The sequence below is a fragment of the Dermacentor albipictus genome, chromosome 1 (genome assembly GCF_038994185.2).
Source record: "Dermacentor albipictus isolate Rhodes 1998 colony chromosome 1, USDA_Dalb.pri_finalv2, whole genome shotgun sequence".
Lineage (NCBI taxonomy): Eukaryota > Metazoa > Arthropoda > Arachnida > Ixodida > Ixodidae > Dermacentor > Dermacentor albipictus.
This window is the reverse complement of record NC_091821.1, coordinates 157,961,741-157,987,919: the sequence shown is the minus strand read 5'-3', so window position 1 is coordinate 157,987,919 and position 26,179 is coordinate 157,961,741. Positions and strand designations below refer to the sequence as shown.

Here is a 26,179-nt window from a genome sequence, read left to right as displayed (position 1 = left end):
CCAGGCCTTTCAGAGGACTGACCTTGAAACTTTTGTAAGAGCTGGTGTAGTTCGGTTTTCTGTTCAGGCGACAGTAGTGCTTTACTGATTAAGTCACTAATGACTTGATCGGTGTCTTCCCTGTTCGTCACTGAGCCTAGTCCCGGAAGCTCGACCGGAAGCTCTTCGGGAACGTTTACCATCATACACACCACTGCTTCCCGTTGTCTATAGGGTTTGAGCAGATTACAGTGGTAAACTTGCTGTGCTTTCCGTTTTCCTGGCAGACTCACCACGTAGTTAACGTCCGACAGTTTTTGAACAATCCGTGCTGGGCCCTCCCACTGCACGTCGAGTTTGTTTTTTAGCGATGTGCGCAATATCATGTGACCTCATCGCCCACCTCAAAACGACGGGCCCTGGCTGTCCGATCATAATAAACCTTGGCCCTCTGCTGGGCCTTTGCCATTGCTTCACCTGACAACTCCTGTGCCCTTCTTAAGCGTTCGAGGAGCATAAGCACGTACTCCACCACGACTGGGTCGTCGCTCCTGCCTTCCCACGATTCTCGAAGCATGCGAAGCGGAGACCGCAGCGAGCGACCGTACACCAGCTCAGCTAGCGAAAACCCCGTAGCCGCATGCGGCGCGGTCCTTAATGCAAACATCACTCCAGGCAGACACAGCTCCCAGTCAGTTTGATGTTCAAAACACAATGCTCTCAACACGCGCTTCATGACGGAGTGGAGCTTCTTAACGGAATTCGACGGGGTGGTACACTGAGTTGTGTAACAGCTTTACCCCGCACCTTTCGAGAAAAGTCGTCGTCAAAGCGCTAGTAAACACTGTACCCTGATCTGATTGGATTTCCACAGGAAAACCAACTCGCGCAAATATGGACAGTAGTGCATTGACTATCTCAACTGAGCTGAGTTCTTTAAGCGGCACTGCTTCAGGGAACTTTGTCGCTGGGCAGATCACAGTCAAAATGTGTCTGTACCCAGTGGCTGTTACCGGCAGAGGTCCCACTGTATCAATAACGAGCCGTCTAAAAGGCTCCGTAATGATAGGTACCAACTTCAACGGCGCCCTCGATTTGTCCCCTGGTTTGCCCACCCGCTGACAGGTGTCACATGTCCTCAAAAAGTGGTCTGCGTCCCGAAAACCCCCTTGCCAATAGTACTCTTGCAAGAGATGGTCCTTAGTTTTCTTAATTCCTAAGTGTCCGGACCATGAACCTCCATGCGACAAGCGCAACAGATCCTGACGGTAGCACTGAGGCACGATCGGCTGATCGAACTCCACTCCCCTGCGGTCTAGATACTTCCGGTACAGGACCCCACCTCTTTCCACAAAACGAGCATTTTTCTTGGTGATACTTTCCTTGACAATGCAGCGTTATGTTTTCTAGGCTGCCATCCTTTTTTTGCTCGGCTATCAAAGCCGACCGGCTGACTTTTAGCAACCTATTAAGTCCGTCTGACGTAGGCGCGATAAGCAAATCTGCAGATAGTTCTTCTAACTTTCCCGTGTCGGGCATTTCCTCTCGAGTATCTGGTGCCTTCAACGCTACAGGCTCAATTGTATTCAGTTCGGACGTGCTCAGAATATCAGCTTGCTGCGCCTCTGACCCTTTTTCATTGTTCGACAACGTCGGCCCCGCAACTACCGCCTTTGCAGCGAGCTCCCGAACCTTCGATCTGGTTAAGACCTGAACGCTAGCCTCACCAAACAAAAGCCCCTTCTCGCGCAGGAGGTGATCGGACCTGTTCGAAAATAGGTACGGGTACTGGGGGGGGCAGCATAGATGACACTGCGGCCTCCGTCTCAAGCGCTCCGAAAGGTCCTTCAATAAGCACTTTTGCTATGGGCAGACACACACTATGAGCTTCCACGGCTTGCTTGATCCATGCGCACTCGCCCGTGAACATATCGGGTTCTACGTAAGAGGGGTGAACTACAACCATTGTAGCTGCGGAATCGCGAAGCACTCGGCACTCTTTCCCGTTCACGAGGAGGTCTCGCATGTAAGGCTCGAGAAGCTTCATGTTCTCGTCAGTGCTGCATAATGACAAAAACACGACTTTTGTTTTTGTTTCCGGACACTGCGCAGAAAAGTTACCCGGCTTCAGGCATGTATAACACGCGCGCTTGCCTCGTCTCGAACCGCTTTCGGCGTTCGGCTTCGGCTGCCGCCGTCTCCTTACGTTTGGTCGGACTTTCACTCGCATCCGCACTACGTGTGTCCCCCCTTGCTCTCATGGGTGTGAACTTCAGCCTCTCAAACTTGGAGCCAAATTCACCCTTTTGACCGTCCTTAGCTCCGCGAGCCCGACGCGTCACAAACTCTTCGGCTAGCTCAGCGGCTCTAGCCACCGTACTAACGTCTGGCCTATCCAAGACCCAGTACCACACGTTCTCAGGTAACCAACTATAAAACTGTTCCAGCCCGAAACACTGCAGAACTTTCTCGTGGTCACCAAACGCTTTCTCTTCTTTGAGCCACTCCTGCATGTTTGACATAAGCCTGTAGGCAAACTCTGTATATGACTCACTTCTGCCTTTCTCATTTTCCCGAAACTTCCGACGGAACGCCTCCGCTGACAGCCTGTACTTCTTTAACAGACTCGATTTCACTTGGTCGAAATCCTCTGCCTCCTCTCTCTTCAAGCGAGCGACTACCACGGCCGCCTCGCCGGGTAACAAAGTGAGCAAGCGCTGTGGCCACGTTTCCCGAGAGAACCCCTGCTTCTCGCACGTTCGCTCAAAGTTAACCAGGAACAAACCAATGTCCTCTCCAAGCTTAAACGGCCGCATCAGGTCGGTCATTTTGAACAATACTCGTTCTCCTGCACCGTGTGCCTGACTTCCATTACGAGCGCGTTCCATCTCTATCTCGAGACGCTTCATTTCCAAAGCGTGTTGACGGTCGCGCTCCTGTCTTTTTGCTGTCTCCCTCTCCTCAATGGTCTCAAGGCATTCCGACAGCTCGTCATCCTCAGCTTCTAACTCAAGAATAGCCCTTAGCAGTTCTGGTTTTCTCAGTTTGTCTGAGACATCCAGACCCAACTCTCTTGCAAGCTCCAGCAATTTCGGTTTGCGCAACGACTTCCAATCCATGGCTACTCTGAATGCTGCTTTCTCTACTGCCTACTATTGTCTTGCCGCAAACTAACCCGGCAGCAATGACAACCACAATTACCAGCTCCGTTTCTGACACTAACAAAAGCCTGGCAAAACTCAGAAGAAGAAAGTCCTGCGCTCACCAAACCTTGCAGCCAAGAATTCAATGCAGTCGTTCCGCTGCAGGCAACCAGTCATCACACAGGGTTCGTTGCACTGCTCCCGGATGGTCTTTGTGCTGCTTAGCATACAGTCAGCCGCATATCTTCGCTGCTGGCCTCCGTTGTCGCGATCTCACCGCTGACAACCAGTTGTTGTATCTGGGTCGCAAGCCCCAAGGGTAGCGTTGGCCTGGCGGCCTGGGGCACAACTGGAAGCATCCGAAGGTCCTGGCAAAGCATGAGTCGACTGCTAACAGAACAACTTGTTTATTCTAGCACCGCAAAAGAGCGGCCGGTCAGGTCGACCGAAATGGAGAGACCGGAGAGCACGTAACTCGACGGAAGAAATCGGAGCCTCTCTCTTGGCGTTTGGGGGCAGCTGCTTTTATACTCTCGGAGTCGAGGGCAAGAAGGAACGCCTCGTCAGAGGCACACGTGACGGCGCCACGGACATGCTGAGAGACATGTTGAGACGAGTGTAGTGACGCATCCGCCGGGCCGCTGCCGGTCAGACCTCCTCGCTTCACACTTGGGGAGCTCCTCTCCCCGGCTGCTGTGCTTTGACAAGTGTGGGCACCAACATTCACACACACACACACGCAGACACGTGGCATTGAAACATGCCTGGGCGCGCTTGGCGGGGTGGCGTTGCGGCAGCGCTGAACGGGCCAAAATGTCCGCCGCTTTGAACGAAGCCCCGGCGTCCGTTGCATCCGCGCCGGCTATACCGCGTGTCGTAGGCGAAACGTAACACCGTGTACTTAGATTTAGGTGCACGTTAAAGAATCCCAGGTGGTGCAAATTTCCGGAGTCCCCCACTATGGCATGCCTCGTAATCAGATCATGGTTTTGGCGCATAAAGCTCCATAATTTAATTGTTTTTTAATCTTTGGTTATTTGCCAAAAAGAAGTCATGCCACTACATGTTAAATTATGCGCTGAGTATAAGCGGTGCAGTGAAGTTTCATTTCATTTCAATTCATTTATTGAAGCCTTAAAGGCCCGGAGGCATTACATAAGGCGGGGGCAAACAAAGTGTGAGGAACTCTTCATCACGCAAAGGAGGGAAAAGAGGAAGAAAAGATAGACAAAGAATAGAAAAGGAAACAACGCTCAGGAGGGAACCGAGCAAACGGCACTATCATCATTATCACATTAAAAAAACTATAAAATACAACAAAATACCTTCTACATAAATACTACTAAATACATACTATGCATGAGAACGAATCACTATCAATTAATTACTTAAAAGGGGTCAAGTAGCAAGTGTTCTGGGAAGATGCTTCCTGGGCTTAGAAATGTAAAATTTCATGAAATTTTGAGGGGCATGAAAAAACGCTGGTTTCTTTCATGTATTTTTTTTTTTCAGAAAAATACGAAAAATTGAAAAAAAGTGATTGCGGACAGCGCCATGAAAACACAACACATTTATTTATCTAACACTGAAAAGAATACAATTATATCGCAACAGTCCCAGCAGAGCTTCCAGGTTCAAAATCTAGGCATGATTTCATGTCAATGCATTGATTTCACATCAAAGTGTCAAGACTGACATTTGTATCAATCTGGGTCGATTTCATTTCCGCTTGACCCATCAACGCTTCGCTGTGCAGCGGACGAAGCCTTCCGGACATTAAGGTTCGAGTGCGCGTACAGAAGTTTTTGCTCATGATCCCCTGCTAGCCTGTTCCGTAGCTTAATGTGCACATTTCCAAACTCGGACCAGTTTCCTTTAGATGTGCAGAAAAAGGGGGAGTCTGCAGTACGCGACAGGCAAGGGGGCTCTAGGGTTGGTTAAAGCAATGTTCTTGCCACCTTTAGGTACATCGAAAGGAGTGGCAGAATTCTGTGAGGAAGCTCCGTCTTTTTTAAATTTTTTTATTGTATCCTGTTTGGAAAAAGGAAAAAAAAGGATTTTTTTCTTCGAAATTTTTTTTACAACTGCTTACATCTCTGCAGGCTGCTCTACCCTAGTGCTGTTTTTAGTTGCTTATTTTGCTGGTCGAATTTCCCTAAGGAAGACAGTCTCAGCTTATATACATACCATGCAAGCCCAGAAAAGAGAAGAGGAACAGTTAGGGTTGTCACCAGGCTGGTTTCCTGATGGCACAGTTAGTTTTGCGCTCACAATGCCATCTGCTAGTTCAGCCTTTGCACCTGCACGCCATTTGCCAGTTTTTCAATTCTCCCTAAATCGGCACATCTATCGCCCAACAGTGTGTTGGGCGTTCATACGTAACAAACAGCTGAATGGTTGCAAGCAAATTCATTCCAAATTCCTTTAAGCTGTTCATGGTCGTGCAACTGACAATTTATCCTATATTGTAAAAGTGAACAATCTAACATTTGAATTTTTCTTCGAACATTTCTTCTATGAGTCCAAGCACAACTTATGCTTCTCTCTGATGTCTTCTTGGCTGCCACCCTCTGTTGGCGCTTATGTCAGCTATTACAACCAGTTTGGACTACATGAGTGAACTGGATGCACATTGTTCATTCTTTTGCCCCCATAGTACTCCCAGAGTCCCTAGTTTTTTTCTTTTTTTTTTTTCTTGGCGAAGGTGGCAGCCCTCCATGCAGTAAGGGTAGAAAAAAAAATGCAGCTTGCACTTGGCAGGTAATTGGACTGACTTTCTGCAACAATTCTAGACAGTGCCATGTGGCATGTATGAGTTCACATTGCATGAGTGCTGTTTGCGCTTGCACAACCTTGAGCATTGCACAAGCAATCCTGGACAAAACCCCTATCTACTTATTGGCTCATGTAGATCAGGGAAAATGATGCAGAAATGAATGAGCTTTAGCCTTTGCTGTGAGTGGTTAAGTCTGATAAAGGAATACGCAGCCTATTTCCATTTTGCAATCACTGTAAGTAGCACTGTACTACACAGGGGAAATGATGTGATGGCAGTGCATGTTATGTGTTCGTTGGGGAATAATACGTCACACAAGAAAAGCATCTGAATAAATAAAATTTAGCACACTCCTAACTCCTAGCACACTCCAGGCTACTAACTTTAACTTATCTCCTTATACCAGCTGGACTGACCTTTTAATCACAAAAGAGATATAGGGCGCTATAGTATAAAACTATTCCAAACTTTTCTATTCCAATTCTGCTATCAGCCCTCTGCGATTGGTCAAAAAACGTTTTTGGACTACCCCCACTTCGCCTGTCTGTCACACAACGTCACGAAAACCGCGATACTTCCCTATCTGATATGACGTGTACACACTGATTATGTAGGATTTTACCGAAAAAAGAAAAATAGTTATTTCTAATTCGACGCCTCTTTGCCATTAGCCCCCGGCTATTGGTCAAAAGTCTTCGGCCTGCACCCACTTCACCTGCCTGTCACGCGACGTGACAAAACCGTGAAAACTCAATGCGTCAAACTGATGTCAACGCACTAAAGATGCATTAATATGCCGAACGAAACTGAATTTTCTTCTGAATAGCCGCAGGCTGCCCCGTTCCGAAAGGAATAAAAGATGGTTGTCGCCAATCGCTCAAGTGCTGGCTACCCACACCTGCCGGAGAGTATGGGTTTATTTGCGTATAACAAAACTTTTTGCGTGGCAGTGTAACGTTTTCGAGCATTTTCGACATGTTTATGACCTCATTCTGCCTACTCTTATTTGCTGAGGATCCGTTTTAGCTTCACTATTAAGCTTCCGTTGCATGCCACCGAGATTTTTGACCAGCCACCGCAAGCTAAGTAAGGGAAAGCGGACCAATCGCAGACGTCGGCACCACCCTCTTCATCCAGTTATCAATATTCAGTGCAGTGCCTCGGCCCCATCGAATCCCTCGCCACTTCAGCATGCTTCTTGCCTCTTGTGAGCCAATTAGACAAGACAGGCTGCTCAGTGCAGGCAATGTTATTCGTTTTTCAAGCAAACAAAAGTGACCTCCTACGAACGAGGAGAGCATTTGATTGGTCTGTTCAGACAAGCCTGCGGGGGACCGCCCGGTGCTTGCGTCGGTGGTCACGCAAATTTGATGTCAGGAGATTGGAATAAATACATATTGGAATAGTTTTACGGTATAGGGCCCATAGTTCTGTTCCTACATCACTAATCAACGAGCACTATCAGGGTGTCTACGAACCGGGAAAACCGGGAATTCTCAGGGATTTTGAGTAGTCTGGAAAAAGTCAGGGAAAACTCAGGGAATTTGGGCCTCTATCAGGGAAAATTAGCGGCAATTTTATTGGAAGGGTCGAAAGTCGCGGTAATGCTGGCTTGAGCAGCAGACATGAATCGCAGTGAATCGTCTTTGACGCCCTGTCGTCGGCTGGATGAGTTGCCAGTGTGCAGTCAACGACCGACTTTCCGGATTCCCGATAATTTGGATGGCTTCGCGGCACCGCCACGTACCCCATAGAGTCAACGCATCAGAACGTGTGAAATTTCGGACGCAAGAACCCTTCGCCGTCTGATTTTCCGGACGTTTTGTCGTGACCGCAGGTCCGAAACGGCAATAATCAAAGGCACCACCGCTGCCGTTTCGATTACTTCGCCACCTCGAACCGGCACTCTCGCGCGCAGATCCGCTGGCAGCCGTTGCCACCACTGCGGCAACGCTAGGCCTAGCTGCTTCGACGTTCGCTATGAAGCTTCTTGCCGTTTGGTGCTGAGTTTTTTGTTGAAAGAATTAGCTGCTGTCAGCAATGGCACGGACTCCGCTTTTGTAGTCCTCGCGATTGGCTTAGAAACTTAGAAAACACGGTGCGTTGCATAATGCCGGTTCCCGAAAGTCAGCTTCGCCTTTGTACAGAAATGTTACATGGTGAAGCATACGCAAAAGTATTGCAGTGAAGCATAACAAGCGTGGGAAGGGGCTATTGCCACGGAAAACAGTATGTATTCCTTAATTATACACACGTGCACCCGGTATTTCCTGTCACAGTACGAGCGCCGATATGCCTAATATGTGTACCGACAGGCCTTCAGAGCGTTTTCGAACGTGCCTGTGGAGGTTTGAGCCCCTAAGGGCAGTAAATGACACGCATTTATTTTTTTCCAACTGACCGATTTTTCGAACGTTTTCGCGACCCCTAGGGAGTTGTAAAATCGGCCGTGGACTGTGCAACTGACCAAGATGCTTCAAATGGTCCTTGGGGCAAACGAGTGGCAGAAGGAGGACAAGAACAGAAATGATGTATGCATTGAGGAATAAATGGGAAATAAAGCTTGCTGCCGCCGTTATGAAGGAGCTCGAGCTCAAAAAACAGTTTTGACTGATGCCGAGATGCAGGTGTCCCGCATCCAAACGAAAATAAACTCTTTAAAGCAGCGAAACACAACACTCAGGCGTCGTGCGCCGGCTGAGAGTATGTCGAGACAGTTGAGGTTGACTTACGAGTGGTTAAGAGAGAATCTCAATTGTGACAGAGTTCGGACCTCATACCACTGAGCTTGCTATCAGTTGATAGAGATTGCTCATATATTCAAATATATTCACTTCTATGTGCATCTCCTTTTTATTCGTATTTGTGAATGTCCGACTTATTTGCAATTTTTTTTTCGAAGACACTTTATTTGCTGTGCATTTTACTAACCCCTGCCTTCTATTCTCTTTTTGAATAACATAAACACTACTCCTTAGTATTCAAATTGGATTAAGTCGCTTTTTAATTTTTTTCATGTGCTTACTCGAGAGTGACAGCATCAGGTGATATGGTTCCAGCCCGTCTTGACATAAAACATAGTTTTGCATCACTCAGGGAAATGGGCAAAGGCACTCAGGGAAAACCTGGAAAACTCAGGGAATTTGGAAATGTCAACTTGGTAGACACCCTGACTATGCAATGTCATCAGCTACAAATGGCTTGCATGACAACTGCATGGCCTTCACTTTCTGAAGTAGTGGGTGCTTTAGAGATAAGAACTTGTGCAAAACTGGCCCCTGCGTGATGTCAAATTGAGGATGAAAATGCTCCACTCTAGTTCAGAAAGTGCAGTCAGATGAAAACACCCAGCAAGAACGGAGTGAGGAAAACACAGGCACCGTCACTTATGCCGCTCATAGTTTGACTAATTATTGAAAAGGAATTACATTTGAGAAGAAACATGTCATCCTGGAAGTAAACTTTGTACAAAATAGGATCTCAATTCACGAAAATATTGCAAAATTTCTTGCATCACAGTGACGTTAGTGGCATCGGTATGATATCCAGAAAGTTTGGACTTAATTTTCTGTACTAATAAATCATACATTGCCACAAAAAGAATAGATTTGCCACCATGAAATAAAAATGTAATTTGCTAGTCTAACTCGATTTTGTGTTTGCCTTTAGTAACCGTTGGAAGAAATTCCTTGGTCCTCATATGCCTGTTCCTCATATGCCTGTTATCGAAGTAGGTTAACTATTCATTTCATCAAGTGCAGTCCTGCAGTAAGGCAGCTTTACACTTTTTTTTTGCATGAATGTTTTGTGAATAAGATGTTCTTTAATTCACCTAACATGCTTCCTGACTGAATGTTGGCTGAATGCTGGCCTTTGTAGTGGGCATGTAACACAGCTTCAGTGCATTTTTGGCACACAGACAACAGCTGACTTCTGGAACACATGGAAGGAGTTTGAGGTGCATCATGGAAATGAGGACACCATGAGGGAGATGCTACGCATTAAGCGCAGCGTACAGGCCATGTATAACACCCAGGTCAACTTTATGACAGCTCAAATGCTGAGTGCAACTGCCAGGGAAGCAGCAGCTGCAGCAGGCACTGAAGGTGAGTGACGTTAGAGTCCTATTTGCATTTGATGCTTTTGTCTTTTTACATTATGGCTTCACTTTCTTCACAGCAGAATGTTGCTGCTGTTTTGCTAGTTATACTCTCTGGCTTGTTAAATTGTGAGAATCTGACCGAAATATGCTAGCATTACATGGAGCACACCCCATGTAATACTAGCATATTTAGCATATTGTGGTTTGACACTTTCATTTTGTCTTATCCTGTTTCCATAATAAATTGTGCATCAATAAATGTGTTCTTAGTTATGCCCGAGTCGTGACGTTAAGTCTAAGTCTAGTTGCATAGCTGGTGATACGCATGTCATGACAGGGAATGGAGTGGCTGTTGCTGACAGTGGGAGTGTGAGGGGCGTAATAAATTGAGCAGGCATAACACAGGTAGCTTTGCGGAGGTGAGAAGTGGGAAGCACTTTCTTGCAGTATTGTGTTACTTGACAAAAGCTTTGAGACTGTGGCAGATCTTGTGGATGCTGAATTGAGATCTTGTTTCTGGTGTTAGTGTCACATGGAAAAATGGTGTGAGATGTGGTAGATATTCCTTAGCAGCTGTGAACTGCAAGTTGAACAGTGAAATGGAAACTACAGGGAAGATATACTGAAGCCACATACCATGAGGTGTGCATGGCAGAAAAATGTAAAGAAGAGTGCTACACATGGTACTCTGATAAAACAATAATTTTCATTGCTGAAAGCTGTCGCTCCAAGGCAGCTTTTTTGTTGCTCTTTGTACAGTTTGACAAAATGTTTGGCCATACAGGTATTGACCAACACAGTAAAGTGTAGGGAAACATGCTTTATTGGGACCAAGTTTTCACAGTGTTAATTTGTCCAAGATATCGTACATCTGTAACGCAGCTTTTCAGAAAAATCTATAACATTGTGAAGGCAAATAAGATTTTTTTAAATTAATAGAATTTGTTTATTTTCACCTCAAGTAACAAGGTACGTTTGTTGTATACTTAAGTTACAAAATGACAGGTAGTGCCTGCCTAAAGGCCATATACTGCAAGCAATTGCTCCAGAAACAGTTGGCTTGGCTTGCACACATGTGACAGCAGCCAGGCAAATCCTGCACAAGCAATCCAGGAGCCGTGTAATTGTGTCTGAGCAAGCAAACAAGCAACAAGTGAACCATTTATAGCGTATGACCCCAGAACTCTTGCAACCTCTTGTAACACTTTCCATAAAAAAGAAAGTAAAAGTGGATAAGTTATGATTTTTGTGGCCCTTGTGTTTTTCTTAAAGGTTCTGTTTTCACATGGTTCATGTTTGCTGTTTCCCTGTAGTAGTTTCACTGTAGTTCTTGCTGCACTTTAAGAGCTTATCTGTTTTCAAGTAGTGTGAGGGGAGCATGAATGTTGAAGTAGTTATCTATAGATGCATGTTACATTTAGGGCTGTGCAAATATTCGAAACTGTCTAATAATGAATCGAATACTAGTGTCCTATCAAATTTGGTCATTGAATGAAATAGTCACTATTCGTAAATGTGAATATTTTTCAAATATTTTTCTAATACAGTCGAACCCACTTATAACAATATTCAAGTTCCACGAAAATTCCATTGTTGAAACCGATAATTGTTATAACCGGGTTGCATGAAAAAAAAAATCAATATAGGGGATGGCATAGCTGTTCTAAGAAAACTGCAAAGGCTGGGAGGCCAGTTCTCCCCACCACCTTTCTCCATCCGGCATCTGATTGTGTTGACTCTTTTAACTGTTTAACTCTGCTTCCTGCACTCTCCGATCGCGTTGTTAACAAGCCACGGCTGCCGGCATTGAAGAATGGCACTGCTATAACAACTACGGAAGGGGTCATGGGTGGCAAGTGACATATGAGCTCCGCCAAGGCATTGCTTTGGTGGCCCCAAAAGGCCCCTTTTAAAAAATGTGGGAAGGTTGCCATGGCAGCATCTCAGTTTGAGAAACCACAAGCATCTCACCACGTACTTCCCACTGGCTTGCACCCGCAGTGGTTGCTCAGTGGCTATGGTATTAGGCTGCTGAGCACGAGGTCGCGGGAACGAATCCCGGCCACGGCGGCCGCATTTCGATGGGGGCGAAACGTGAAAACACCCGCGTACTTAGATTTAGGTGCGCGTTAAAGAACCCCAGGTGGTCGAAATTTCCGGAGTCCTCCACTACGGCGTGCCTCATAATCAGAAAGTGGTTTTGGCACGTAAAACCCCATAATTTAATTTTTAATCCCACTGGCTTGCGCGAGAAAACCGCATGTCCATCAGCCTTGCTTGCTTTACATGAAGCTTGCCGATATCCTTCTCCAAGGCATCCAGGTGCTCTACATAGTGAAGCAGGAGGTCCCTCGCAAGAACAAGCCCATGAGAGACTGAAGTATCTACAGGACCTCCTGCGGGGACAATGTTGAGGCAGCCTGCCCTACTGCGTCAGCACAGCCGTCATGGCTGTCTCTGTCACTATCCGATGCAGCACATTCGCGACAATCGTTTCGTCAGTCAGAAGCATTTAATTTCCGAATCTATGGCAGTGCGCTTTCTTTTCACTGGCAATGTCGTGCATTGCTGATGATCAGCTGGCAGATCAGCCATCTTCCGTTTCGGTGGCAAGTCAAACGAGGCTGAGAAACAATGTGGCCAGGAACAACTTCAACGCAACGAACAAATACAAGCATGAGCGACTTAATCTGTTAGCAGAATTGCACTGAATGAGGGCCATAGAATAATCGCGCGAGCAATCTGGGAGCAGCGCCGGCAGCATTGTCAGTGCAGTTGGCGGGGTCCATTCGTGTTTCGTAGGGTGGCGCAGCACAGAGCTATGGGCGCAGCCCATTCGTGTTCGGAGAGGTGGAAGGATGACGGGAGAGATTTCGCACGAGGCTGGCATGCATCTCTCATGGAGAGAAGTGCGCGGCGGTAGTTGGGATGGCGGGTGATCGGGTGTGGGATGTCACCATGCGCCGCGCAATTATCTACAACGAAGCGTACATTCCTGCCTGTGGCCAGGAACTTGCAGTCAAGCTGCCGAAAGTAATCTTCAAATATTGCGCCTGTGACCCAGGCTTTCTTGTTGGGCCGGTAGATAAGCTCATCCCTTGGCAGCAGCCGTGCATTTTTAAAGCAGCAAGGCTTCCCACTCTTTCAACTACGAGTAGCGGCAGCTTGTGCTTACCGCACATGTTCACGCCGAACAGAACGGTAATTTTTTCCTTGCCCTGCGGTGTCCTTTGCTGCGAACGTTTTTGTGGGCACCATATTGAAAAAAAGGGCTGCCTTGTCAAGGTTGTACACATCATCTGCACTGTACTCGCTAAGCAACGGAGCCAATGTGTGTTTCTTCCAGTCGTCGATGGTGCTCTCGTTTGCTCTGCCGCTCTCGTTTGCGCTGTCACTCTCACCACAGACGGCTACGAAGGTCAAATTATTACTCTCTTTAAAACGGCTGAACCATCCATTGCTGCACTTGAACTCTTCGTGCCCAAGTTGTAGAGCCAAGTCGTTGGCTTTCTCCCGCAGTATTGTTCCATTGATGGGAAGGTGGGCTGTGTTTGCTTTCTGCAGCCAGAGAAGTAAAGCTGATTCCACATCTTGGTACGTGGGAGCCCGTACTCGTGACCGCTTCAAAGAATGTGTCTTGCTGTAGGCCTCCAATACTTTCGACTTCTTCTTCAATATTGTGGACAACGTCGAGAGGGGCACGCTGTGCCTTTCAGCCAACCCGGTCTTGGAACACTTGTTCTTACCCGCTTCTTGGATCAAGCAGAACTTTTCTGCAGCATTAGTCTTATACTTTGGCATCTTCACTCACTGGCACTTCTGCACAGTTCAAAAAAAAAAAAAAAAGAACGCCACACCAGCTGCAACACCCCTAACCACCGTACACCAAGAAACAGTGCCAATCAGCGTTGCGCGCACACATGTCACCGCAGGCGCGGAGAGGGAATGGGTGAACGGCAGCCAGTGGCAGCGACACGGAACACGCGCTGATGCTGCGACCGCTGCGACTGCGAGAAGAGTGCGGAGTGCGGGACGAGAACACGTGACAAAAACCAGTATGCCCTCTGCGTTGTAGTGAAGCACGTCTTCTCCACTGCAGGCGTGCGTTTTGGCGGTGTGCGGGCTGTACCATGGACTGATTTTTGTGCTAACAGTACTGCGGGTCGGGTTTTTCGTCTATAAATAATCGCGATTGCTATGTGGCATCACCTCGTGGCTCTGAATGGCCGTCGTTTCGTCGGGTTTGCGGTGAAATGGGGATTGGGAATTGCCACATAGCACCCCAAATCTTCGAATTAACCAGGTTGGCCTAGGCTGCCGGTTCGAATTGTCCGGTCAAATTTACATTGGAAAATACGGGAACGCAGAAAACCTTCGAATTAACGTGGTTTTACTGTAGTGCATGCATAAGGGCCTCCTTAATGCCATATAGCTCAGCTGACATAGGTGATGCTGCTCGCTCAAGATGAAACGAAAATCACTGTCCTGTAGAGGGCACAAAAAGTTCACACAATGAGTGACTTGAGTTGTAAAGCCATCTGTGAAAATATGTGTCACAGCTACATATTCTTCGTGCATATATTTCAGAGCAGTTTGATGGGTTGCTGCTTGAAGCATTTTTTTACCGATTCTAGGGATATATGGCATAATTGACGAAACTTGAACAGGAATCAAGATAAATATTCTTCCAACAGCATGCCCAAGCTCTATGTAGCTCTGGTTCTAGAAATATTCTTGTACACATTGTCTCCCACACACAAGAGAAAACTTGAGACAGTGCGAAACATCTGTCTTCGAGTATGTCTTGGCCATCCGACTCCTGTCTTCGTGTATGTCTTGGCCGTCCGAAGGAGTTGTCCCACTTAGGAACAGTAGCAGAAGCTGGATGCCTGCCTCTTGACATTCTGTCTTCGCAGGAGACATTTCTGATTCATCTCAGACACTCAAACTTTGAGTATGTTGAAAGACCTGTAGCAATATGTGTATGCACAGTGTATGCAAAGCCGCGTGCGGTGCACATTGCATACGTAGCCGCGTAGGTATATACAAGAGTAGATTATCCGCATTCTTTTAGTGAAGTTGAAAGAAGCACCTTGGAAGGAGGAAACTTGAAAGGACAGAAAAATGTTGACGAGCCGAAACAGTAGGCAACTAGGCAAAAAAGAATGCAGTCTCTGTAGAAAGGCAGAGAGAGAGGAAAAGCAGGGAGTGAGTTTCCGCTTTGCTACCTTGCACTGGGGGGGAGAGAAATAGGGGTTGGAAAGAAAGGAAAGACAGATAGAAATAATGAGGAAAAAAATATTAACAGGAAGGGCATTCCAGTAAGAGGTGTTAACACAGGTCGCTTGATCTGAATAAGCACAGTAGTGCTTGCATGGCCTTCTGATGCCATGTTGAGTCACATTGATGTTGTAAAATTCTTGCTTTCGACAGAGGCTGGTTATCTTACTGGTTGAGTACAACTGAAAGCGATTGCCTTGGCATGCTGTACTACAGGCACTGGCACAGAACATGATGTATTGTTTCCTCTTCGCCACAATAGCCACAGGCTGCAATGTCAACCATTCCTATACATAACACGTAGGCATTGTAAATGTGGTGTCCAGCCATGGCCTACACAAAAGGGTCGCATCTCTTATGAGGAAGTCTTGGTGAAAGTAGAAGGCTCAAGGTTGGATCCAGGGTTGTATCCAATGCAAGCGAATGTAGTGCATTGGCGTGCAAGTATGCAGAGCATCCTTGCAGCATCTCTCCTAGACAGCGGGATTAATAGGCAGTTGTCTTGTACATGTGCTAAACGAGCAGCTTGATCGGCACGTTCGTTGCCAGTAATACCACAGTGACTTGGTAGCCACTGAAAAATGATTTCGTGTCCTAAGTTTGAAAAAACACAGATATACCATCTCTGGCTCTTAAACAGCTTATGTTACTCCTAATATATAAGAACTACCAGAATTACACACACATACTATACACCGACGGCTCCATCCTGCCGAACAGTGCTTCCGCAGCTGTTGTCACTCCAGCAAAAGCCACCACTATCAAGTTCAAAACATCTCGCTTGACGACGTTGGTGCCAGCAGAACTTGCAGCACTTCGCGTCGCATTACGCTTTATTAATGATGAACCAGTACACAATTGGTTCATTTTCTCGACTCAGAGACAGCACTGCAGTCTCAATAGAATGTGTGGTGCTCGAAGGAGCTTTCGTCAGAAAATTAAGCACAAATTTGTGCTAATCTCGCACTATCTGCTAGTGCAGTCGGCTACGGTGGAAAAGTATTTCTATAGCAGTTCCAAGTGCTACCTGGCTGTATCTACAAAACATTTTATGTACGTCTCTAGGGCAACGTCTCTAATGTATAATCCATTTTAACTCCATGTTCTAAAGCGCCCTAAGTCATTCAGCTTTGCTAAGGGCACCCTTCTGCAAATTTCCATTCCATTTTTGTTTTCTGTATAGTCGATGCATAGGGCCACTGTTCCACTCAGCAAAAGGTTCCCGGCACCTTTTCTCTTCTTTCACAAATAATTATTTGTCAGTTCACTGTCATTTTACTCCCCTACCCCCCCCCCCCCTTTTCACTGCCAGCTGCACTCCTCCGAGTGCTGCACCTAGGGGCAGTCTCACCTCCACCTCACCCCTTGCTCCCCCTTTAGTGATTCCACTGCATTTGATATTGACTAAAAACACTGTGTACTGGGGTTTCAATGATCAGGGTGGTCACAATTAGTGTATAGCCTTTCACTACAACGTCCTCCATTGTCAAACGTTGTGGCATTGAGACAAAACAACAACAAAAAGGAGAAGCACTTGCCAATTTATTTGGACCAGACAACACTCTGCAGGCTTTAAATGTGCACTTTATGTGAGCGTGAGTAAGGATAAAAAATTTATTTGTTGACAAAACTCTCGCAGAGGCTCCAAAAGACTCGATGCAGCAATTGGAAGCAGCTGCTAAGTTGTTGGCTGATGAGGCAAGGAAGGACACTCCAAGGATGCCTGGCAAGGACATCCTTTTTGTCAGGTAAGGATCTCCAAGTTTTCACAACTCCGGTATAGCTACTTGAAAAGGTGTCTTGTTGGTATTAAATGTTAGCCGACTAGCGCACAAAAAACGCAAGGACAATACCGGGTGCATGAGGTGTTTAAGAACACAGCTTTGAATAGTCATAGACTTTAACATTTTCATTATATCTGTCTAGGTGCCTAACTTTTTCTTCACCAAGCCCTCTGTCACCTATGTAGCACATTTATTTGAGAGTATCACCTTCCAGTCTGACACAGGAACAGTGTACTTCGACTTGGTTGGTGCATAATAATTAAAATGCTCCGAAAGTCTTTAATGTTTCAAAAATGAGCGAAACTGTCTTGTATACATCAAAGTAATTGTTTGTTTCTTAAGGGGTGGGACCACAGAGGATGAGCAGAGTCTAGCAGAGCGGAGCCGCACCACAAACCCTGATGAAATCAGCATAGATGATGAAGAAGGCTCCGATGATGACCAACAAGTTCAAGGTGAGTTTAGTTTTGGTATTTAGGCTGCAATTATCGTATGTACTCGAATCTAACATGCATTTTTTTCCCTATAAAACAGGTCCAAAAATTGCATGCATGTTAGAATCGAGTACAACCCTAAATCTGCGTTACCATATCGCCATCGGCATTTCAACATGGCCGTCTCGTACGCGCTTTGAGCCTAGCTGCTGTAGCTTTCTCCATGCGTTGTAGTACATGTGCTTAGGCAATGCTTCCTTTGGCTTAGGTTGGTGCACCGTCTGTCTACCCATTTTCTGCGTTTGCTCTATCAGCATGGAAGTGCCGACTGCAAAGACATGCAGAGTCCATCATGATGCCGCAATTAAAAGGAAAGCGATCATGTGTGTGGAGACGAACGGAAATCGGGTCGCGTTACGGGCGTTCGGAGTTCCCAAAACTTGCATGCGGGACTGGCGCAAATAGGAGAGGCGTTCTACATCAACGTCTGCTACGTACAGCTCAGCCGCATGGCCCCTACCTTGAAAGCGATTTGTGATGGAGGCAAGAACTAGTCTACGCATCTAGGCGCACCGCGCTGTGTTCTCGTCGCTTAGTTCGTGTCAAAGGGAAAGGCCGCACAAAGGTCAGTTCCCTCGCTCCTGCTACTTCACTTCAGCGTTTAAAGAGTTTCTGCGGTCATTAAGTTATGCGTGTTCATGCTTGTGTGTGCATGACACGATGCTTGTTTATTTAGTTATAAGCGAACATTTAAAAGTTTATACGGCCGATAAAACTACTATCCTTACTTTTCGTATAGCTGTCTACTAATTTGCTGTCATAATCGATGCTTTGCCTTTCGTGCAAAACTGCGACTGTTTTTATTTATCGCAACTTTAGTGAATTGGGAGTAAATCTTTGTTTTTTCCAAATGAGAGAAAGTTGTATTTCTGTATGAAAGAATGAGGTGCGTGGTACTGTAAAATACTTTTCTTTCTTTAGGTCACGGCAAACGCGTGCTTGTTACAATCAAGGGCGCTTTTCTTTCTTTCCTTTTTCTTCTATTCTCTCTCTCTCTCACTTTTCTTTTCTTTTTACAAAAAAATGGATGCGTGTTACAATCGAGGGCGTGTTAGAATCGAATTAATACGCTAAGGTGTGCTGTGCTCACATAATATTGTTCAAAGTTTAGGTGGTGCAGGAATAAGTTTTTGGTATAGTTAACGATTTAGACATGCCATCTAAATAATTTTAACAATATGCTGATATGCCAGAGGCCTTTCACATTGCCGCTGCAAGGATGCTGCCATTTTTGAACATGTGACTGCACCACCATTGAGGGCCTTCTGGCTTCCCTTCTCAGTAAAGGATGACATGCTTAGTAAATGCAGGAAAGTGCAAACAGTACATTAGTGCTTGGAATAATTTACACAAAATAGCAGATAGCACTTACCACGTTAATACTATGTAATCTGTCGTGACAGTCGTTATGTGTCAGCAATTTGTTCATAACATTGTTTTCAGTGCCATTAAAAATGTATAAGCTGTTTTTACTGCCTCCCATAGCCATCGGTTCTTCTGAACATGTAAGAGAATGACAGCCTTTGGAGATGCCTAAGCAGTGACAAGTCAGAGCTATATATGCATGTATACATGAATGCGTATACTTAGCTACACTATTATATTTGCTTATCTGTCGCCGGGTTAGTCACTTGGATAAAAAAGGATAAAGCCCTTAAATTTTGCACCCACAGTACCTTGGTATTTTGCACTTCAGTGAAACTGCAGTCGGTTGAGGCCATCTTGTTTTGCTTTACATGCCCGGAAGAAACTTTGCAGTGAAGCAACATCCTTTTAGGTAATCCCTGTGCTTGCCGCACTATAGGAAAATGTATTTAAGCAGGAGATGATCTTGTTTTATTATCATGACTGCATGCACCATCCACTAAGATTATGCATACGTACGAGCCCTGACTGTAGGATTCATACACCTTCTTGAAAACTTTTGAATTTGAAAAAAGAGATTCATAGGCCCTTCAAGCTCTTTAGATATAAATGTGCTCCTTGAATTTCTTGAAAACTGTGGTTGGGGGTGGCTTTTCAACATTCATAGCAACAGACTTTGTCCAAGGCTATGCCATGAACACTTTATCGGGAAAACATCCTAGATATTGTCCTTTCCAGAATGTCGCTAAGCGATGCAATGGGGCATGTCCTCAGCCAACAACAGGCTCATTTAGTTTATCACTGCCATCATGGAGCTAGACAAAGCCAAATCAAATGACCAAGCTGTACCTCTATTTTTGTTATTGGAAACATTGGTTGCGCTTTCTAGACAATCACATGTAAGAAGACAGGACAGGCGCAAACTAACAACTGAGGTTTATTCGAGAAAAACACTTAAATATCAGACCATGCCAGCGCAGGCACTTCAGAGCAACAGCAGCATAAAAGAAGAAAAACCCAAAATCAGAAAAAACCAATGGCGTGGCTCACCTAAACATACTATCTAGGAAACGTGCCTCCCTATTGTAAAGCATGACCGATGTGTCACTGATGCATGCTTGTCCCTTCTTTTTTATATAATATGACTGAAGAAGTTCTCGTGCTTTTTCATTATTGCACTTGCGCGGGATCTTAACTTGGTTGAGCAGAGGCCTGCATTTATGGTCTAAGCAATGCATGGGTAAATGACGTTGCTCCCAGTTTATAATTGATCTTTCGTGTTCTCGGATTCGCACGTTCAAACAACAGCCCGTCTGGCCTATGTAGGTTTTGCCGCATGTCAGGGGAATCTGATAAACAACGCCAACTTGGCAATCTAAATAGGGGTTCTTGTGTTTCACGCCGCAGCCACCTTGCTTCTTTCTGGCGTGAAGTCTCCCAATGCGGGTGCAAAGGTGACTCAGCTTGCAGGGAGCCGAGAAAACGAGTGGGGCACCATGCTTGGTTGCTATCTTCTTCAGATTATGTGCAGTTCTGTGAACATATGGAATTACTACTGGCTTTGAAGCTTTGTTGGCAACATCAGAGTTTACTTTTTGGGGCGCTTTTAGCCTCTTTTCGAGCGTTTCAACCGCTGCCAGCACAACCACATCAGGGAAGCCAGCCTCTTTCAGCCTGGAAATTTGCATGTCGAAGCATGCAAATTTCCAGGCTTTATGCTGCTTTATGCTGCTGATACCCTGAAGCGCCTGCGCTGGCATGGTCTGATATTTGAGTGTTTTTCTCGAATAAACCTCAGTTGTTAGTTTGCACCTGTCCTGTCTTCTTACATGTGATTGTCTAGAAAGCGCAACCAATGTTTCCAATTCCAATGAACCAACTTGCCCAACAATGCATTCTGCTAAACATCTATTTTTGTTGTTTTGCTAGTTGGTTCACACTGCAGCTATTATGGTTCGATATGAGAGCCCTAGGCTCTAGAAATGCCTGGCGTGAAGTAAGTTTCTGCCAGTTGGCTTTAATGTGATGAGTATTGACTGAAGCCAGACACTACTAGCTGACTGACACCATTACAATGGGAAAGTCAAGTTAAAAAACCCACTTCAAGAGCTCAAAGTATGTGTCCTACTCAGCAACTGCTTAGCTGCAGCTAAGAATGAGACTTCGCTATTTTCCAGCGTATGTGAACAAATAAGGTTTATTTCCCCCTTCTTGAAATTTGGCCTTGAAATCTTTGAATTGTCCTTGTATTTTGAGTCGAATGTTCTGTACAAACCCTGCCTGACGGGTTATCGCCTCCAGTGAATAAAATCGGCATTACCAAACGTGAAATTTTCATTCAAGGACCCCTCACCAGGTTGGGTCATTTTAAACAGACAAGCACAGCGCATACTTTATTCACTGACAATCATGTCACCAAAGTATTACATTGCTGCTAAAACAGTTGAAATTTCAAACCAAATATCACACGTCTTCCCTTTTCAAGGAAGTGCTGCTTCCAGCCATAGGCTCAAGGTAACATGCATAAATGCTGTGACGTAAATTGCAGTACTATCAACGTCGCTCACCATGACACATTACATGGGTAAATCAGTAAATCGTCCAATGCAGAACGTGCATTGGTGCCACTGGAAATGCGCCGCTCAACAAAACTAGAAGAAAAAAAGAAAAGAAGGTGGGGTTCGTCATATGAAGCCGATGCAGTCCCTCAGCTCCATTATATGGGAGAATGCAGGGAAGGAACGTCGTTTGTGGATGCTACCCAAGGCAGAGCGAGAGAGTGTCTCTGTTGGCAGTTGCGCTTGCCTCCTGGCAGTATGGTAACGGGGCATTCGATTTCTTCTACCTCGCCGAATAATAAACTGACTTTAAAAATTATTTCGGTAAAATAAAACTAATATGGTGTTCATTCAATCTATAACCAAAAATTGCAATGGGGCCGGGTACCCTTTAAGAAGCACGACAGTGTGGTGACGTCAAAAGTGTGCAAAAGGACACTCAAGTGTTCCTCACTCAGTCACGCTCTTAGCTGTTCATATCACATTCGTATTAAAGCTAAACATCATTTCTTTAAAAAGAAACTCAGTAGCCTAATTTGTAAAAATACTCATTCGTATATAACAGACAATCATTTATTTACTAAAAGGCATTGTCTACATGGCACGTGAACTCTCATTTCTTCTCAATGGTACTGCAGGATATGTTGATATCGCATAGTGCCAGAGGATACTTTTTAGGTTTACCAAGCCACACTTTTTTTTCATATGTGTAATATGGTATCATATCCACTCAGTAGAATTTGGAAGACTCCATCTGAAGCCGCAAAAATCACTGCAAAATAGAGCAAATAAACGTTTTTCATCATCGTCGTCACCATCAGTAGAATTAGCACAGGCCCATTCTGCTTTTACGGCGATTCAGGTACTTGGCTGCACTCATAAGGCATTGTATGGCATCGGAACTGGCAGCACCATCTCTTTCATGCTCTGCAGTCGAATCTGTAAACGGTCTATACTACACAATTGGCCACAACTGCATATTTGTAAGCTCATTTTGTCATTTGTTTTTATTACATAAGAGGGAAAGCAACAATTTTTTCCAGCTTCATCTTCATGGGAATGCATAGAACAGCACTCATACTGGGGGAACTACAGAATGGTTTCAGACTAGGCCAACGCTTAGAGGATAATATACAGTAGAACCTTGTTGATATGATCCCGTCACGTACGGTTTCCCAGTGCTAATGTTCGCAATCAAGAACACAAAAAAATGACCCAATAGAGTTACGGTTAGTTTTTAACAGTTCATACGTTCCCAGAAAACATAATCTTTCAGCACCAACGTTCAGTAGATCGCCATACTGCGATTGTATGATACGTTTTCTGGCCGCTAGATCCCATGTAAACAAAAAAGCCACAAGGCGCGCACGATCGAGAAAAGTAGCTACCCACAGCAGCTTTCCCGCAATACTCACCTGTGCTTACGTGAAAATGCTGGAGCGCAGCAAGTTACATCTTCCAGTACCAGCAGATATCTTCCTGGGTCGTCGCACACCGTATTCACAGTTATCACCATCAACAGTATTGCGATAAGCATCTTCACTCATCTGTTTCACTGTGCATGTTGCCGTAATGCCGTTAAAAGCATACTGCACGCTTTTAATTTTTAATAGGCGGTAACCCAAACATGCCGCCATTCCCTGTTGCATGCCGCACATAAGGGCATCATGTATCGCTCTGGTCGCATTCTAGGCATTGTATTTCGGTGTTGCCCATTAGCTCAATTACATTTATACTTCCCTCCCAGTCTTATAACACTATGCAATAGCAAAATTACAATAAGCATCTCGGGTCGTTTGAGCCCTAGTAGCTTGACACGCTTGGCTGTCCCTGTCTTGTGCCACAACGATTCGCGCTGAGTGGGCACGTCAAAACTTCCTGCCAAAATGCCCCACTCGAAGAAGCTGCTGACTCAGGCCGAATTCGAGGAGTACAAATGTAAGTGTACCAAACCCGTCAAAATAACATGTCTCGGGTCGCTCGAGCCCCAACAGGTCGGCTCGTAGTGGCATCCCATCTCATCTCGTGCTGTAACAATTTGTGCAACGCTTCGCATTACGTAGATGTCAACTACAGTTTAGTCTATCAATTTTTTTAGGCACTTCCGAACACACATTTTCTCGGTTAGTATGTTTTTTTTTTTCCCTAAATATATGCAGGAGGTTCTATTGCATTTATACTAACGCAATCCATAGAAATTTCAATAGGTTAGAATAGACCATTATGGATAGCATTTCTAAATATTAAGGGAGCTTGTGACAACATAGACAGGGAATCGCTATGGTATATTCTCATACATGAGGGCAAAGACGATGATTTCTTGGAGCTGTTGAGAAAAGTATATAGGGACAAACAAGTAGACATTGTATTGGAAGGCCGGAGGTGGAATGAAGTAGTAGAATTTCACCAAGCACTGAAGCAAGGCTGTCCTCTGTCTCCATTATTGTTCACACTTAATGTTAAGGGCATAGAAAAACGACTGGAAAACAGTGACTTGGGTTTTGATCTATCTTGCATCTGTAATGGTCAAATTGTGCAACACAAGGTCCCTGGGCTGATGTATGCAGCCGACATAGTGCTACTAGCAAACCATGCAAGGGATACACAGAGACTTGCGAATATCAATGCTAACACAGCAGCAAATCTAGGCCTTAAGTTTAGCACAGAGAAATCTGGAATTATTATCTTTTACGAAGAGGCAAGTAATGATGCGGTATCAATTCAACAAGAAGTCATATCCATTGTCAAGCAATATAAATAACTGGGTTTCTACATAAGCGAAGGAAATACCTACGCAAGTGTCCACCGAGATAATCTAAAGTGAAAGGGAAACGGAATGCAGCAATAATGAATGTAGAGGACTTTGTGGCTGTAATAAACATGAGGTGGTGCAAGGCATTTGGAAAAGTGTAATGGTTCCAGCAGTAACGTTAACCAATGCAATTCTGTGCTATAAAATCAGAAATCTTGTCGGCGTTGATGATTAACCAGAGGGCAGTAGGCCGACTGGCTTTGGGGTCCCACAATGAAGCCACAAATGAGGCAGTGCAAGGTGACGTGGGTGGGGCTTCTTATCTCTTCTTCTTCTTAGAAGAGACTGAGCCATTTCTCAGTCTCTCCTCATAAGATGCATTACTTTCTGCTTCCCTAAGCTCGAAAGATGCACATCTTTTTGCACCGTTTCATTTGTAGTTTTTCCATGGGTTCCTAATGCTAATCAACCTATAGCTCTTTGGTTTGCATCGAGGCCTGACTGTATTTGTGACCTCTCACCCTACGTAGGTGGTGCCTTCATAGACGACGGCAGTTTTGTAGTGATCCAGCAAGCACAGAGTGTATGGTCTAATTGATACATGTAGTCTCAGTTACATAACTTCATCACTTCAGCTTCAAGTGACAAAAAGCACTTGATTCTATGCAACAAAGATTCCATCGGAAAAAAATTCCCAGGCCCTCGGTAAGGACTGTTCTATAATAAATGCTGGCATACTAACATGGTGCACCCTTTAATTAGAGTGGACCATATTGTACATCTTGATCCCCAAGTACTTAAATTACTGATAGCTAACATTGTTGTTTTACAATAAGACTAGACTCTTGAGCAAGTGCAGCAGCTGGTTTTCTTGCAGGGAATTTGTAAGCATGAAAAGTTTCTGATATTCGACTCGATATTCAGATATATATATATATATATATATATATATATATATATATATATATATATATATTCGATTTGCTATCTACTACTCGCACACCTCTAGGGATAAACAGAATTACTCTTTGTCAAGTATAAACAAAGCAGCATGCTATTACTGTAGCTGCATTGTACATCTGTCATACAGACCTGGGTCATGCAGGCAGCACTACAACCTGGTCTCTGAAATATAAATGTATGGTCACAATTCACGATCAATACATAATTCTGGAAGCTGCAAAATTGTGCTGTGATGTGGCTCACAGCTCAAATTATGCAGGATTTAGGTGGATGTTGAGCATTTACATTCTTCACTCACTGTGGCCTATATTAGTCTATTAGTCTAGTTCCTGTCATTGAGAGATGTCACATGCCCACATCTGTGTAAATGTGAAGAACCGTCGTGTGCTTGCTGAGGGCATGCCAATATTTGACAGGGGGTGTATTGAAAAGCAGTTGCCTTCTTTTTTTTGCGCACGCGCGTGTGTGTGTGTGTGTGTCATGCTTAAAAATAAAAAAATATCTCTTTACTAATTCTCTTCTTTTTGATCTTTTCCAGAGGTAGCTGTGGAACAAAGATCCGTTCCAGAGGAAGTCTTTGGTGACCTTAAGAAATAGACAAACTTACTTCACTTCAGATAATTATAGTTAATCAGAGCTGTCAGCAAAAATAAAATAATTTTACTCTATGCACACTATTTATTATTCAACTTTGTAGCTCTGTTTGCTGTTTACTGTGGGCACGCTTGACTTTCACACGACCCCTGTTTTTTTTCCATATGGCTCTCATGTCTCCTGTTATCCGGCTTCTCTGTGTAGCTAAGCTCCAGTGGCAGTCGGTGTGCTTGCAGCATATTACGAGAGATGGCGCCACTGTTGCGCTGACCTGGCAGACAAGAGCCTGCAAGCACCGTTATGAAGTTATAAATGAAGGAAGGAAAAGGAGAAGCAGAAGGCAGGGATGGTTAACCAGAATAATGTCCAGTTGGCTACCCTACACTGAC

The 26,179-nt window shown here is 45.0% G+C and overlaps 1 protein-coding gene across 1 annotated transcript in view; it reads left to right on the top strand.

Annotated features, from left to right (window-relative positions):
* The window catches only part of fand (Pre-mRNA-splicing factor SYF1 fand), a 98,523-nt gene extending 72,638 nt beyond the window's left edge, over positions 1-25,885 (top strand). Inside the window, exons 20-23 of the mRNA XM_065442576.1 lie at positions 9,818-10,004; positions 16,920-17,028; positions 17,407-17,519; positions 25,735-25,885. Of these exons, the coding sequence (XP_065298648.1) occupies positions 9,818-10,004; positions 16,920-17,028; positions 17,407-17,519; positions 25,735-25,793 (468 nt within the window). The 3' untranslated portion in view covers positions 25,794-25,885. The remainder of the gene's footprint in view (positions 1-9,817; positions 10,005-16,919; positions 17,029-17,406; positions 17,520-25,734) is intronic.
* The last annotated feature ends 294 nt before the right edge of the window (positions 25,886-26,179 follow it).